The 17,049-nt window shown below is 32.5% G+C and overlaps 2 protein-coding genes across 3 annotated transcripts; both read right to left on the bottom strand.

Annotated features, from left to right (window-relative positions):
• Nucleotides 1–2,992: 2,992 nt before the first annotated feature.
• LOC120215293 lies at nucleotides 2,993–14,446 on the bottom strand. 2 transcript variants are annotated; one of them, XM_039213012.1, is made up of 3 exons: nucleotides 14,436–14,446; nucleotides 5,014–5,252; nucleotides 2,993–4,339 (listed from the first exon to the last, which is right to left on the bottom strand). In XM_039213012.1, exons 2-3 carry the CDS (start codon nucleotides 5,089–5,091, stop codon nucleotides 3,245–3,247), a joined length of 1,173 nt encoding a protein of 390 aa, XP_039068943.1. In that variant the 5' UTR covers nucleotides 5,092–5,252; nucleotides 14,436–14,446; the 3' UTR covers nucleotides 2,993–3,244. The 2 variants fall into 2 exon arrangements, with proteins under 2 accessions (XP_039068943.1, XP_039068942.1); XM_039213011.1 differs by lacking the exon at nucleotides 14,436–14,446 and having other exon boundaries at nucleotides 5,014–5,305.
• A 219-nt stretch (nucleotides 14,447–14,665) lies between these two features.
• Nucleotides 14,666–16,565, bottom strand: LOC120215133 (ethylene-responsive transcription factor ESR2-like). Its single transcript, XM_039212894.1, has 2 exons — nucleotides 16,425–16,565; nucleotides 14,666–15,865 (listed from the first exon to the last, which is right to left on the bottom strand). Exons 1-2 carry the CDS (start codon nucleotides 16,563–16,565, stop codon nucleotides 14,666–14,668), a joined length of 1,341 nt encoding a protein of 446 aa, XP_039068825.1.
• Nucleotides 16,566–17,049: the final 484 nt, after the last annotated feature.

Here is a 17,049-nt window from a genome sequence, read left to right as displayed (position 1 = left end):
TTCCTTTTCTTTACCAATCTTTGCTCACATCAGTAAAAAGATACGTTGTTCTCCCTAAAGCTCACGAGTTCGAGTAGCTGCAACTATAAGATACATGTGTTGTTAATTAATTAAAAAAAATGAATCCCGGAATATTCAAAAAAAAGAATGATCACATTGGGAAAATATAAAAATATAAGAAAATATGTTAGCATTGCTTTTGGGAAGATACATGTATATTTCTTTGTGGATGTATATAAGCATTGCTTTTGGGAAGATAAGTTTAGCATCTCATACATTTGTCAAAAAATTGAGCAGAGAAATGGGGTATCATGAGAATGATATAAAATCTTATGGATCGAACCTATATCCACTGAGCTCATTTATCAATAACCTAAAAGCATCTAAACATTTTCATAGCTATCAAATTATGCTACAGACCTGATGATGTCAAACGAGTTGATAGTGTAATAATAAAATATTTTGTTTATAATAAAGTTTTAGTTAATATAAGATCTTACATAATTTCCTTCTTCCTTAAAAAAAAGTACCTATGAACGTATATCTATGGTTTTGACTTCTGAGCCTTAATTAATCATATTTTCATGAATAGGCTCATTGCTAACTATCAGTTAAGGCCAAAGGGCATCTATCCTTCACCTGTGTCATTTAACATTAAATGTAAGTGTTGAATATGTATATATATCTAATACTAATATAATTATTTTTTTAATATATTTAGAAACCTACATATTAAAATATACATATCCGTAATCGTAACCTTCCCTAGCAGCACCTGACAGTTGCTGCACTTTAGGGTGGAGGTAGATGCTATCTTTTATCCTGAATGGCCAATAAAATATATATAAATGGAACAACTATCGATAGATCTAGTAAAATGAGGTATTAATTTTTTTAATAAGATCAGATGTTCGAATCTTGACGTTTGTAAATAAAATAAACTTAGTTGAGAAGATCGTCTTCGTCTCTATAACACACGATCCAAATTAATCTATTAATAAATCAATATCAATTATTATACTAAAAATTTATATATATAAATGGAGATGCCACCATGGATTAGGAGAACTTAGATGGCTTACATCCCCGGTGCATGCCTTGCTTTCTTTATGCTACAATAGTAGTTTGACTTTTACTATCAGCTTAAGTTTATGTGATAGTAGGTGGCATATTTTAAAATGCAAAGTACATATGAGCTGTCCAGTTGTGATTCTAAAACTCAATATTTTTAAAATCGGATCGGACATTGAATCGGTAAATGTATTGGTTCACTGGTTTAACCGCGGTTGAACTGGATTTTATATAAAATAATATTTTTTTAATTTTACATAATATTCAAAGCAATATTAATATATATGTAACACTTTTTTTAATTTTACAATATTAAAAGGTATAAAAATATCACAAGTCATAACATATATAAATTAAAAACCATAAAATCGAGTGAAACAAAATGATTTAAATCAACTACAACATAATATTTAAGGTAAAACATATTAAATAATAAATATAATTATATAATTATAATAAAAATAAATAAAATTGGGGCTTAAAATCATAACAAATTATGTCATTTGGTTTAATTTTTTTTTAAAAAACAATCTCACATGGCTAAAAAACATAGAAGAGCATCCCAAAAGTTTAAAGAGTAAAAATATGAGAACAAAACAATCTCACGTGGCTAAGAAACATAGAAGAGCATCCAACTTATTTCTATAAATAATAGAGGTAATTTGACATTCAAAATCATGGAGCATTTTGGTGAGCACACAGCAAACTATTTTTTTGCTTCAATTGATCTCAAATTTTAGGCTTCAATCGAACTTCTAAATTTTTTTGAGTTCGAGCCTTTTCGAGTTCAAGTTTTAATATTATATTTCGAGTTCGAGTTGAACTTGATAATTTTTAGCTCGTGAGTTTTTTATTCGAGTTGAGCTTACTTTTAAAGTTTTCGAGTTCGAGTCGAGCTCAGCAATACTTGAATTTGATTTGGCTCGTTGAACAAACGACGTCGTTTGGTTTAATTTTTTTTAAAAAAAAGTGAACTGGCGGTTCAAACCAGTTTTGCCGGTTTTCAGCCGGTTCATTGCCAGCCCAGCTTTATGAGGTAACTGGACAGGACAGGCCACCGGTTCACGGTTCAACCGGTTAAACCGACCGGTCTAATTTTGATAACCATGCTAATAACTCATTTTTTCCATTTAACAAACCTCTTTCAAACCTTTCAGTTTCTTTCTATTGCAGTGATTATAAGATTTAAAAATTTTCTTAATTATATATATATATATATATATATATTGGATGCAGTTATTTGAACGTAAAACCTCTAAAAAAAACAATATACACTGTAAACAATGTCTTTCAACTCATATAAGCTTTATTCACCATATCTCGTTGGAGTATATATTTTTAAATTTCAAGAGTCGTAAGTAGGGATGAGTAGTCAATTAAGTCGAGTTAAGTTAAAGAAAACTGAGTTAGTTGAATTGACGAGTTCTATTTTATAAATGAAATTTTATTTAAAATCTTTTCAAGTTGAGTTGTTCAAATTTCTGTTTAAATTTAATTGTAAATATTTATAATGTTATGATACTAATTAATTATAATTTAAACAACTTTCTATAACCACATACGATATACATATAATTTTTCATATGTTATACACATATATCACGTAAAGTTGAGGATCTCGATTTAAACTTAAAAAATTAATCCTCTAATTATTAAAATTTGTGAGTTATTCAAATTTTATTTTATAACTAAAACTTTTAATTGAAATTTTGTAGCGTCCAATATGAAGAAGATGAGGTGGCATCCATTAACTGAACAAGTTATAGACGTGTTGAAACAAGATTTGTGGAGTGCCACACATAACCAACTCCTAACAAAATATCTCCTCCTTTCTTACGGGGATTGATATCATCTCTTGCTTGCCGTCTCATGTGTGTTGAATCACCACATGAATGAATAAAAATTCACCATGAAATTAAAGTGAAAAAAGGAATATAAAAACGTGTATTGAATAAATTGTCTCCACAAAATTCCCCTAACATACTACACATAATCAACCAAAAATAAGTTATATGTACAAACCTACAACTCTTCAATCATTTTCCCAGGGAACTGGACATTTTAGCTCGGTAGAAGACGAGGCTGCTCAGTGAGGCAACGCAGTCGAACCCATCGTGGGGAGTCACCTCGGTAGCGCCTCTAACTAGCCAAAACCACCTAGTACTTAGAAGAATCAGCCACTTTCTCTTAAACAATTTCCAGGCAAAAGAAATTTGTATTTATCTGTATTCTCTAAAAGATGTGATGGAAGATGAACAGCCGAGAAAGAATGAGGAATTGGACCCATTTTGCCGATTATTTCCTTGAATGTATACTCCTCTGGAAGCATGTCGAATAGATCGGCACCCTTGCAAATTACTCTCTGGATTCTTTTCAGGTTCAAGTAATGAGAAAACCTCACTCTATCACTATGGCTGTATGCTTTCATCTTAAATATGAACTGGCTAATATGGCGGAAGCAAAAACTGCAGTGCCACCCTGCATCCGCCAAAATCTCATCTGTCTGACGATAATGTGCGTATCTTGTTTTACCCGTCTGATACCTGTGGACCGACGCCCTCCAGCTTTTATCATCCACGAGAAACTCGAAAGAATAAAGATAATTCTTTAGCCGAAGATGAAGAACTTGAGGAATGTCATCACACCATCTCAATAGGTTGATAGTATGTCTGCTTGGTATCTCGTCAACATCAGACATTATCAACAAGTCATCATCAGTAATCCCAGCTATTTTGAGAAGCTGGTCTAATGCTACTCGCTGCATAGCCTCCTCAACGAATGGGTTTTCTCCCTTCTTAAACCTTCCTCCAATGGACCCATAAGTCAGTCGGGGCTCAACAAATTTGAACTGATCTCGATTACTAGCAAAAATCATAGGCTTCGGAATTCCAGTAAATGTGGAATTAGACTCAAGAAGAACAAATTGGGTAACATAAGGATATAACTCTTGCCACCGTAGGGTAAGAATATCCACTTCGTTGCTGAACAACACTGCATCGTATACTCGTCTTGGAAACTCACGAACTCTCCAACCATGAAGTTTGCAGAGTGTCTCCATTGACACATTCTCATGATAATAATGTGGGATATCACGGAAAGGCTTGGGCGGTGATTCCCACAGCGGCCGCAAGAAGTATGAAATCTTCTGTCCGTGAACATACACACCAAAAACGAACGTAGGAACTAGTACAAATAGAACTATATAAGTTTTCAAATCGATGCCACGCAGTATGCAGCGGATTCTCGACATGCTCAGCCGGCTAGATCCCTGCTGCATAGAAAAATACTGTATCAGTACTAATAAAAAATATTAAGATGTTATTAACCAAAGTAATATTTCAACACAAGACACTCCAGAAACATCAAAGAAGTATAATTCTAGCAGGGAAAATAATAATCTCTACCAACAAAATATGTGCAGATCATATGCAAATTGTAATGCTTCCTGTCAAAAGAAGGGATTTAAATAACAGTCCGCCTTCAGAATATTGGCGGCAATAACATCCATTACGTCTATAATCTCAATTAAAGCAACACAACCGAAACCGTCACTGCAACAGCAATTTAAATCCATCTACTTGAAAACATTAATCCAATAACTTTCCAGCCAGTTTCTTATTATCTAGCTTTTTTACGTCTTTGAATCTTTGTTTATTGAATTGAATTTTACATAATCCCAAAAATTAACCAAATAGTTTCTTCCATAGCTATACAAAATTCCAGATCGATTTAAAATTTGCAGAAACACTGTCTATCAACGAAATCAAAATCATAAGCTCTTTTTTCCCCTCAAAATTTAATCCAAAACCCAAGAAAAACAATGAGATTAGCCGAATATATAGCATGTAACATATATTAAAAATTTAACTAAGACCCATTTTTTTCAACCTCATTAATTGCCCATGGAAGAGAAAGCAAAAGGAGATGAAAATAGGGGAGTACCTGACCACAAACATCTCCACAGATGTCATCAGTTTTCTTAGGACAAGTATGGCCTCCTTCATTCATAATCCGCATCATTTTCCTTAAAGGAATAAAGAAAAGAAAAACCCAAAAGAAAAGGTGAAATCTTTGAGCTGAGTGCCGCAAAATCCAGCTGATGAGCCGCCGGAAACACTCGCTCGATCTCCGCCGATTCCCTGTTCCTTCTCTAACGGTTACCTCAACAGGCGATGATCACTCTTAAAAAAAGGGAAACCCAAAAAGAGAGAGAGAGAGAGAGAGAATTGGTTGTAACAACGGAAGGAATTATTGAGCTTAAATAGTTTGTATTTAAGAATGATCCAATTTTAGAGATTAAAGAAATAAAAGAAAAAGCGTGGTGCTCCCTGTCATTGTTAATGGGTGGCAATTTTAAAGATCAATACCGGGCGTGAGAAAGAGAACCGTTTCTCTTGTCTTCTACTTTTATTTGTGTAAGGGTAAACTACATGTATAGTATCTTAATTATCATTTTTATTTTATTTTGGTCAGTTAATTCTTTTTTAAATTATATTTAATGTTACATTTTAATTTTATTTTGATCATTAATAATTAAAAAATTAATAAAATTACTAATGTAGCATTAATTTTAATTTTAATGATGATATAGTATTATTTTATGAACACTTCAACATCACATATTATTTTTGGCAACTGCAATAAGGGTTGCTTGACTAGCCACATGACTTATATGCTAACTGCAGCAGAGTAGGAGCTTATTAGCAGAGATAAAGAGCTTGAAGACACTAGGTGCTTCGGCTGACTTCCTGAAGTTGGTGGAAGTCGTCAAGTGTTTCGATCAACTTCCTCCTTGCACTACGCATTTCAACCTGCTTGAGAAAATATTTTTTCAATATCTCATATAAGACATGTCTCCCAAAGCATTATCCTGACAATTTTGTCTGTCTGAAACACACGATAACTTCTAAAAGTCGTTGGATTATAAAACGTCTTCTTTATACTTGATCCATGCATGATAACAAAGACAACTGGAGTCGTCGAATAGTCCAAACGTCTTCTAAAAATTGTCATGTGGTTTGAACAACTTCCGATAAGTACTATAGGACACATCTTTGGAAAAATAACTTTCTTTATACTTTATATGGCCAGAATTTTTCAACAAATTATTGTAATAATTCTATTAAAATATAATTATTGAAATTATTAATTAAATTCAGTAATTTAATTAAAAGATTATATTTTAACTTTTGTTTTATAAGAAATAAAAAATATTTAATATGAAAATAAGTAATTTTATTTAAAAATATTAAAATTTTGTATCAATGTGTATGGATTGATACAGTGCAACTACATGATATATTTTAATAATTTAAGGTTATTATAAGGTAGTATTTATTTATAATTCTTTTTAACTATTGATAATATATACCTTATAGATTTAATTACTCAAACTCGAAACCTTCAATGAGAACTACAATGCTATTTTGTCAAATGAAAATCTAAAATTAATATAAAAATAAAGGATTAAAATAAATCTAAAAGTGTAACTTATCAATTCTAACGCTCTCTAATGAAAATTCTGTTCAACTTTTTATAATTCAATTGCATATTCTGTTATTTTTCCTTTTTGTTGTTGAAAAGTCAAATTCATCTAAAAATATTCTGAAATGTCAACTCACTGAGATTTATTATTAGTAATTTATTTTATAATAATAATGATAAGAAATAGATAATCAATAAATATGCTAGGGATAATGAAAAAAAAAATCATTGTGTTTTAAATTATGAAGATAATTATTCAGAAAATAAACCATTCATGGATATTAATTATAATATATATATATATATAGTAAGTGTTTAAATTATATATTTTATTAATTTTAAGTGTCTAAAGAATTTTTTGATCAAAGTAAATGCTTTACATTCTCAACGTCATCTTTCTGGGTGTCTAATCCATCACGACTATTAAAAAATAGTTAGTTAACATTTGTCACATTTATAAAACTTTAAGAATTTTATTTAATTAAAAAAACTCAATTTTATATGATTACAAAAAAAAACCTCTAAAACCCTAATTTTAGTCCCTTAACACCGTTAGTCATCATCAACGTCGCTCATCGATCAAACACCCAAGACCCAATGATGTGCAATCAATCAAACACCCATGGTCGAAACCTCTTATTTTCGCGACCAACCTAAGACCCAATGTTGTATGACTGTATGATTTTACGATCATCCGAACGCATTTCTTCACGCTACAATCGTCGATTGGTCACAACAATTAAGGGTTGGAACAAGGGATTTTGACCGTTGGGTGTTGGGTCGGCCGCATGTCGTTAGAATTTCGGTCTGTTGTTGGTGGACAGTAGTGGTAAGAGGATTGAAATTAGAATTATTAAGGATTTGAGTTTTTTTTTTATAATTTTAGAGAAAAAATATTTTTTTAGAAAAAAAATAATTTAAAATGTTTTTTAAAATAAAATTTTATAAAAGTGAAACGTGTTAGATAACACGAATTTTTAACTGTTGTTACTGTGTAGACATTTAAAAGAATAACGTTAGGAATATTAAACACTTATTTTAAACGAGAACACCTAAAATTAAAATATATATATATATAATTTAAATATTTATTTTTCATTAAACCAAAGAAAAATACTATATTATTATTACAATAAAGATTAGATGGGGGAGAAATATTCCACATGGAGGAGTCAACCAAAAAGTAACAACTTTAAATAGCCACCCATGAACCAGGATGAGTTAAGTCAAGGGGTCCATCACAGAATCGTTAATCCACAGATCTCGCCCACATATCTATATATTTTTATATTAAATAAATATAATTATAAAAAATCAGAATTTATATATTATATTATTTATTTAATCAGTTTTGATTTTATAATTTTAATAGTTATCTCATAGTTTATTACATTTGATTGAATTAATGTAATTTCGGCCTGAATTAAATAGCTTGGTCTGTTTTGTTTTAATTAAGGATGATTGGTCCACCCATTACCAAAGTGGGTCGGCAATACCTATTTTATATAATTAATGTAATTCACAAATTTCACAACCTTGTATAATCACAAAGTTGAATCATCCCTTTGGAAATAGAAAATAGAGACAACATTTTAGTTTGAGATAAGATCTTATTGTACGATGTAAATTCTTAATTTTATACATAGTTAGAACATACGATGACTTCTAAAAATCATTGGATTGCAGAACGTCTTCCTTGTACTTTATCCATGCATGAGAACAGCAGAACGTCTTCTTTATACTTTTTCTCAAAGCATATCCCATACAAGACATTTTTCTCAAAGCATATCCTAGCAGTTTAGGGTTTAGGATTTACTCGCAATGCATTTTGAAATTGATTCCGGTATTTTATGTAAAAAGAATTAATGGAGAAATAAAAGCAGCCTTATGAAGTGGGAGTCGTGAAAGACAGAGACAAGGACGAGGTCGATGCTTTTAAAGAGCAAGTGGCATACGCATGCATTTTCCAAGAAAAAAGCTAATGTTGTTGTCCTCCAAAATTAACAATTTTCTTGCTTTTATTGCTTTAACATAATCCACCAGGACCTGGCGAGTATTTACCTGCAGAATATCTTGTAATGCTAAATGTTCCGTATACAAAACCCTAATCTAAAGGACCGCACATTCAGCACTCGTAAAGTAGATTTGATAATTTTTAAAGATAATTTTTAATCATTTAGCAATAGACGTTTGTATCCCTGACATTCTTGATGCACACATCTGAGACCTCAAAAAATAACAATAATTCATTTACCATTAGAATCACTTCATACCACCTCGACCTTCAAATTTCCATGGTTTTCTTCGTTCGGGAATACTTTTGCGTGGTGTCGATTTTCTATGGACGGTCCATTAATTAGAGGAAAGTCCAAGCTACATTCTGAACCTAGCAAAGCCCAAACAATATGGTAACAGGTTAAGTATGAATAATGTAGTAAGACGGTGGCATCTACAAGTAGCTAGCCTTTTAAACATTTGTGTCGGTCCACATGTTGGACTTGCAAGGATAGAGTGGGGTTTTCCAAAGCTCCCTTTCCAACTATAGACTTTATCTTAAAAAATTTCGAGTCAAACGAATTAAATTTTTAAACGTTGAATCGAATTAAAAAAAAATCGATTTTTTAATTGAGCTAAATTTCACCAACTCCTAGTTCTATTAATAGTGCTAGTGGTTCATCTTTTTAATTGTATATTATATTATTAATATATAGAGATAAAATATTAACTTTTCTAAATAAAGTTCAAAATTTAAATTAGGATAGTCTCATAAAAGCCTTTAACAAGTAACAAAGCCAACAAGAAGTGCACTAAAGGAATCTAATCCCTAAATTTTCTTAAACAATTAGAGGATGAGAATGAACTATTTAAGAAAAGTAAAAGCTAACAAAGAAGCAGCAGCGTCTGACTCAGATTTGGACTCGGATAGTGAGGCTACTTCAAAGTCCAGGCTGCTGTTGCAATCAATACTGAGTTTACTCCCATCGGAGAAAGGCTCAGTTTCGTGCAGTTTTCTACTCAAGATCTTGAAAGCAGCCATTGTTCTTGATGTATCATCTTCGTCCAAGATGGAATTGGCTCGAAGAGTGGCACTTCAAGTACAGGAAGCAAGAGTCGGTGATTTGTTTAGGTAGAGGAAACAAATATAAATTAAAATAAAAATAGTGTTACAAACACAACTTAATATTGTTTATATTTATATTCATAAAAAAATATTCTCATTTTTTTTAATTATAAAATTTGAGTTAAGTTGTTTGAATTTTTATTTAAATTTAATTATAAATATTTATAATATTAAAAATTTCAAGTTATTAGAGTTGTATTTCATAACTCAATTCGAATTTAATTTTTTTCGAATTAGGCCGAGTTTATCAAAATACGAAGTCAATTTGAATCAAATTTTTAATGTTAAATCAACTTGTGACATTAAATAACAGGAAATTCTATCGTGCGACAGTCTTACTATATGGCTAAGGAAATGTATTACCGATTTTGTTATTATTTGTTTAATATTTCCAGTAAAAATTTACCCAAAAAATTATTATTTCTACCTAAAACATTAATGTTTTTAACATTTCCGGTAAAATGCCCAATAATAACAAAATCAATAGAACAAAATAATATTTTAGGTAGCGTTTTACCAAACTCGGTAAAACATCCAATAATAATAAAAATAATAAAAATAACAATATTTTCAGTAAATTTTTTATTAATTTTATTAAAAAATAATAATAAAACCAATAACACTTTTTTTTAATTATATATTAATATTGTGGCACGTCAGATTTTCCTTTCAAAATCTAATATACTAGTACCACAAGTTATCATCTTAACTCGCAAAATAACTAATAGGGAGTATTGAAAAGATGTCGGTAAAAAACGTTTTGTCGTAGTGTCAAAAACACAACAGCTAGCAGCTGCAAATCGTCATCAGAGAAATACTTGATTGGGACAAGATTTAGGGTTGTCCTATCTACACCGCCATTTTAACTAGTCGGGCCGTTGGCCGTTCCATCGACCACTGGATGTACACGAGTCACATTTTTCCCAGTATTTTTTAAGAAGAAACCCAGTTACGTAACACAGCAAAACAAGTAGAAAAGTACGATCTGATGATGGGCGTAAAATTGTAAAGCAGAGCAATTTGTAAAGCCACATTTATTTAGATGCCGAACCTGCCGTCTGTCAAATAAGCTGCATGCATGCACAACCCTAGATGGCTTTGATCTGGACAAAGCTCAGATCCAGCGATAAAGTTGTGTGCGTATTCATAATGGCGTAGCAAATTCCTCTACAATGCTTTGCCTTTCAAGATAAAGTACAAAAATTATCTCAATTATAGGGTTTTTTTTTTGTTGGATTTCTTAATTATTAAAAATTATAAAATAATTTTTTAATTATAAGATATTATTTTGTCGAGTCTTTACTATTAAAAACTACAAAATAGTCACTCAATTAGATGTTTCAAATTCGTTCTTTTTTTATAAAAAATTAATGATTGTCTAAGTTTGGCATTCACTTGTTGAATGAGATATGATAAAAATATATTTTAATGATGTCTAATAGCACTGTCGTTACTTTCAAGTACTAACTTGACAACACAATGTATACAAAAAGCCGATATACAAAATACAACTCAAGCGATTTTGGGATCAAGTTTTATCATATTTAAGTTAACAGATTAATATCCATGCTAGATGATCACAATTTTTAATAGAAAATGATGAGATTGAAACATATAAATAATGAGTTATCATTATATAACTTTTAATAGTCAATAAATTAACAAAATAATATCTTATAATTGAATATCATCTTTTAATTTTTAATATTCATAAGACTAACCTACTATAATTAGATTATAATTTATGTACTTTACCTTATCTTTTATTGTGAAGTAATTAATTACTGTAATTTTGCCTTTTCGAAGAACTCACAAGGACGATGTTGACATTTTAAAATTCATATTTCGGAGTATACTAAATGGCTTATGATTTATAAAACATTATTATATTGAACATTTTATTTTTTAGATCTCTTTTAATTTTTTTTATTGGTAAGTCGTTTTTCTCTTCTTTTTTTTCTCTTTATTAATCAACAACGATATTAATTTTAATGTTGGTTACCGACGGTCGAATATTATTTATTATCCTTTTATTTTCTCTTGTTTTTTATTTTTAATAAGTCTGTCTGTATGAAACGTTTTCCTCTGATCTTGACACGTTTTTCGGTCGTTTGGTCGTTGTTTTCATTTATCATTTTCTAAAGATTGATATTAGTCATAATCATAACTGATCAAGATGGCGCTTATTTTTTTATATTGTTTATCTTCCCTACTTTGGACTCTCATATTAGATTTGAATATCTGTTATGCATTCGTGGATATCTTTTCACATCGCTCGAGTTTGATTTGTGGTTTGTCAGTGACCTTTCAGTAACTTGATCCCTTTTTGTGGTTTGGTTGCTGATGTAATTAGATATGTTTGTATATATCTTTGTTCGAGTTTTTGTTGGTTAGATTTTTAATATTTCATTGTATGGTCCTTATGTGATCTTAAGTTGCTAGTTTTATTTCAATGATTATAGGAAATTGCCAATTGTCCTAATTATGTTCTTAATTTACTATTATGATTGTAAATCTTTATTGTAATTTAGGATATTTCATATTTTGAATAAAATTAGTGATTCTTTCAAAAAAAATGAAAAGCTTGATAAAAATAAGGGTAAACTATGTGAATAGTCCTTTATATTTTTTGACTGACCGACCTTGGTCACTAATTTAAAAATTTAAGGGAAAATGGTCCTTAACGTTATCGATTTGTTTACTTTTAGTCGCTAACATTACCGATCCGTTCGATTTTAGTCCCTCAGTTGTTAACTCCAATTCGATTTTAGTCCCTCGGCCATGTTAAGAACTTAAATAAAAGGGACTTAAACAAGAGAGGGTTAACAAAAATTAATAGCATAGGGACTTAAACCGGACGAACTGATAATGTGAGGGATCATTTTTCCTTAATTTTTAAATTGGTGACCAAATTCAGTCATATTCTAAACAAAAGGAACTATTCATGTAGTTTTCCCTAAAAATAAATATTTAGTGGTCTCAAAATAGCTAAATACGTTTAAAAGTTTAATTAGATGGCCTAGGCCTCCCCCAAATTAAACATTTAGAATTGGGAGGCGGAATAAGATTGTCGTTGTCACCGACGTACTTCCGACGCCTCACGTCCATAGTACCGTTGCGCACATTTGCAACAAAGAGCAACGATTTTCGGCAATAAATAATACTCACGAGGACTAATAAAATATTTTATAGTTATTACGATATTAATATGAAATTCATAGATATATCACTAGGGACTAATCTAAATGGAAGGGTGGGAGGGTAATTGTTCCCCCAAATTCTGATGGTTTAATTAATTTTTTATTATTAATAATTTTGAAATTATTATAATTAAGTCATTTTTCATCCCAAATTTACTGGTTTAATTATATTTTAAAATCTTTTCCTTTTAAAAAATTTGACTTCTATTTTTGGTTCAATTACTCTTTAAGATCCTTCAATTTTAAAATTGGTTAAATTAAATCATAGTTCCTTTAATTCTTATGGTTTGTTCAATTTTAAAAATCTTATTTATTTCAAAGTTAAACTACTTACCGGTTCATAGTTCAATAATGATTCTATCCTTGTAGCTCTTTCTTTTTATTCCATTAATTGTTAACACATTTCTCTAAGAACAGAAATGTTAGAGACATATTGATTTCTTTGATTTTTTTTGTGTCGTACTTAAATTAACACATTTGATTGTAAGTTTTATCAGACATTATGATTCACCGACATCTTTAAAATGGGCTAAACTTTCGAGATAACGTTTTCGAATAATTTATTTCACGAGATAATGTTCTCCCAAGATTAATTGCTCAAATATGGTGAAATCTACAATGTTGGCCGTAGGTCGCCATGCCTTCCGGGTGACCTACTACGTGGCCAGCCATGCACATCCCCAAATATAGGTCGCCATGCCCTCCGGACGATCATGTAGGTCGCCATGCACTCCCTCCTGCTCCTCGCATGATTCCTCTTGCCCTCGGATGGCCTCAAATGCCCAGCGTGTTGGAACGTGCATGGCACATGCAATCTCTCTCATAGCTCGCCGGAAAGACATGACGACCTAGTAGGTCGCCCGGATGGCATGACGACCTACGACCAACACTGTAGATTTCACCCTATTTGAGCAATTAATCTTGGGAGAATATTATCTCGTAAAATAATTTGTTCGATAACGTTATCTCGAGACTTTAGCCCTTCAAAATGAGTGTACATCTAGCGTGTCAAATATTTGTTTATGTCGCATCAAATGGATTCAGCCACCGTTGTAAATAACAAGCCGCATTCCCTCTTTAGTAAATGAAAAAGAAAATTTCTAATATGCTGCATGAGTTTTTAACCTACATCAAAATATGTTTCTCTAAATTATATTATTTATGTATTATTTTAACAATTTAATTAAGTCCAAATTCTTATGGTATTTGAACTACAGCTAGCCCTTTCGTAAAATTGGTCCGACTTATTGTAAGCTACTTGCATAAACTTTTATGCTCCCATCGGAAATCAAAAGGGAAAGGAAGAATACTCCCTCACGCGTTCGCATTAATCAAGAGCAACTACCGCCTCTTATGTTGTCTTGTTACCTTTTTTGTTGTTTCAACTAAAAATACAAATAGAAAGATTTCTCCAACTTATCTCATACTCTTTAGGGTTTGCGAAACTAGAAAGGGTAAGAAAATAATACCCAGAAAGCCAACGCCTCTTTCATGTAAGAGCCACAACATAGAATGCAGACAATATCAGACTTTAGAGTTCCAAAGAAGAAACACATTACTCTCTGTTTCTTTTATCATTTCCCATGCTAATGCGCATAAAAGAAAGTTGCATACTTTACGTAAAATCAGAAGAAAAAAACCAATCCTACAAGATTTCGATTTCGTCCAGGGATTACCATTACATGTTATGAAAATCACAACAAAAAAACATGATGCTTTTAAGTAACGAAAAGCTTGAAATCCCAAACAGTGAGTGCATCTACCCCACGACTTTACATACTGATCGTGCTCAAGCATTTTGAACCCTAGCTGCTAAGGAACCCATGAAATCTTGGTACTGAAAGATATCATCTAGCAAGCAGTCTTGACCTACCTGTAGGTGTTTCATTGGTATATCATTATAAGCATAGGGCTTCGTTTCGGAGACAGTGAATCCACTGAAACTCTCCGACTGCTGAGTGAACCCTTGATTGTAATCGCCATAAAAATCTAAATGTTCCTTCTTCACATCGATTACAGGGACGACTTTTGAATGCTGAGTGCAGTTTGAGTTAACTGTAAGGTCACCTGATTTCTTCGGTAAGAACCCTTGGATTATTTCATGCAACAAGCCGGAGTCAGAAGGCCCCTGCGGGAAGAATTCCGTATCATCGACAGTTTCATTACTTGAATTGGGTTCCTTGAGAGGGAGTGTCATGGTAGACCCTGTGAAAGAATCGGATACGCTATCTGTTGCCATTAGAGTAGTGTTGGTAGCCGGTTTCAACAAAGATCCACCGTGAAAAACGCTTGAATAAGCTGAATAAGTGAAAGGCAGAGATGAAGTACTTCCGTTGACGAATGGAATATGGTCCGCCGGAGACTGAGGAGTTGGCTCGTGGAGAGATGAATTGGATGAATTCAAGAGGTTGCGGAAGAGAACCATGTTCAAAGAAGGGTTTCGTTGAGCAGAAGACCCAACGGAGAAGTCTCCGGTATGTGAGTTAGCAAACGATGGGCAGTTAGAAGATTGGCCAAACTGATGACGGATGCAGTTAATATCCCTGATGGATGACTGTGACTGCTTCGAAAAGGTAAAAGGTGGAAGGAGATGGTCGCTCGCTGAGTGAGGCTCGGTCGCCGGGTAAACGAAATTGGTTCGAGCCTTGATCCCACGCATAGATCGAGCTGCACAGTCGTAGGCGCAAGCGGCCTCCTCGGCGGTGTCAAAGGTCCCGAGCCAACGCCGTTCCTTGGACTGCGGGTCTCGTATCTCAGCAGCATAACGACCCCACGGCCTGCGGCGAACACCACGATACCTCATCGTTCCACCGGAGCTACCATTTCCTCTGAGAGACCTCTTGTTCGCCGCTGTTGTGGTGGCGGAAACGGCGGTATCCGCTGAGGAGACGCACTTCTTTGGATAGTCAGTGATGGAGTCGCTAGTATTTGGGTAGGATACATAACTCTTGCCGTGTAGGTTTTTAAATGTTTCTTCCATAGGCCGAAACTAGGAGAGAAGTACACAAGGAATCAAAGACAACAAAGAAGACCGTAGATTGGCACCTGGAATACGGATTGTGGTGAATGGAATTTTGCTCCACCTCCACCACATATGCTTGTATTTATACTGAAATAAACACCGGAAGATAATCTAGAGAACGTGACCCTTTTTATTCATGCCTTTCGCTTTTCTTTGGTTTTTGTACGCAAACAAAATCCAAAAAGTAGGGTTTGGATTTTAAATTATGAATTTAGATTTTTTTTATGTAAATTGGATATTAAACTGAATTTTAAGATATTTAAAAGTGAACACCACGATATGATTCATGTTTAAGATTAAAGTGAATAATTAAAACTATTTTTATTAAAAATAATGTGTTAAATAACAAAATTACTAAAATAATCATCTTAATCAAATAGTTTCCTATCAACCCGACCTAATAAAAATATACCCTCACACCCAAAATTTGGGCTTCCTCGCCCATTTAGGGCGTCGGAAAAAAAATTTCTCCATATAGGACTATAACCAAATTATTTATTGAATTTGGGGTGCTTGCTACAGTAACCTCATTGGTCGCTAAGTGCTCGTTGCGATAAAGCCTCCAATGTTGCAGCAACTCTTTTCTCTTCCCTCGCTGTTGCAGCTCTATAGCAACTCTTCTCTCTTCCCTCGCTGTTGCAGCTCTATAGGTCGCCAAGTGCTCCATAGGTCGTCGTGTGCTCCTGGAAACCTATAGAGGTCGCCATGTGCTCCTGGGGACCTATGGTAGTCACTGTAACAATCACCCTACTTAAGCAAATAATTGTTCGACTGCATTATGTGAAGAATTTTTTTTCCATTGCATTATTCAACCAATTTTGCCCAAAATTTGATATGATTATGATTTTACCAAATCTGAAATTTGGCCCCTCTGTTGAGTTTGACTCAACACAATATATATATATATATTCGATAAAATAACTATACAATTAAAAAATATTATAATTATTTCTAAATATATAATATATAAGAGAAAATAATCTTAGTGACCGAAAATGCCTTATAATATACGATTTTGACAACTTTTTTTCGATTTTCCAAAATGACCAACAAAATCGCAACGCGATCTCTAATATCGCAAATCAGTTTCCAGATTCACAACGTGATTTTGACTATCGCAATGCGAATATGTAAATCGCAACGCGATTCTG

This window comes from Hibiscus syriacus, unplaced genomic scaffold, assembly GCF_006381635.1.
Source record: "Hibiscus syriacus cultivar Baekdansim isolate YM2019G1 unplaced genomic scaffold, ASM638163v2 tig00110114_pilon, whole genome shotgun sequence".
Lineage (NCBI taxonomy): Eukaryota > Viridiplantae > Streptophyta > Magnoliopsida > Malvales > Malvaceae > Hibiscus > Hibiscus syriacus.
The sequence above is the reverse complement of the archived record's forward strand: the minus strand, read 5'-3'. Positions and strand labels throughout refer to the sequence as shown.

Bases quoted from the DNA above. Each gene is read 5' to 3' on its own strand.
- LOC120215293 (XM_039213012.1), bottom strand. From the start codon at position 5,091: ATGATGCGGATTATGAATGAAGGAGGCCATACTTGTCCTAAGAAAACT. The intron at 4,340-5,013 runs GTACTCCCCTAT...TCTATGCAGCAG, and splicing joins GTGGAGATGTTTGTGGTCAG to GGATCTAGCCGGCTGAGCAT.
- LOC120215133 (XM_039212894.1), bottom strand. From the start codon at position 16,565: ATGGAGCACTTGGCGACCTATAGAGCTGCAACAGCGAGGGAAGAGAGA. The intron at 15,866-16,424 runs GTTACTGTAGCA...CTTCTCTCCTAG, and splicing joins AGCACTTAGCGACCAATGAG to TTTCGGCCTATGGAAGAAAC.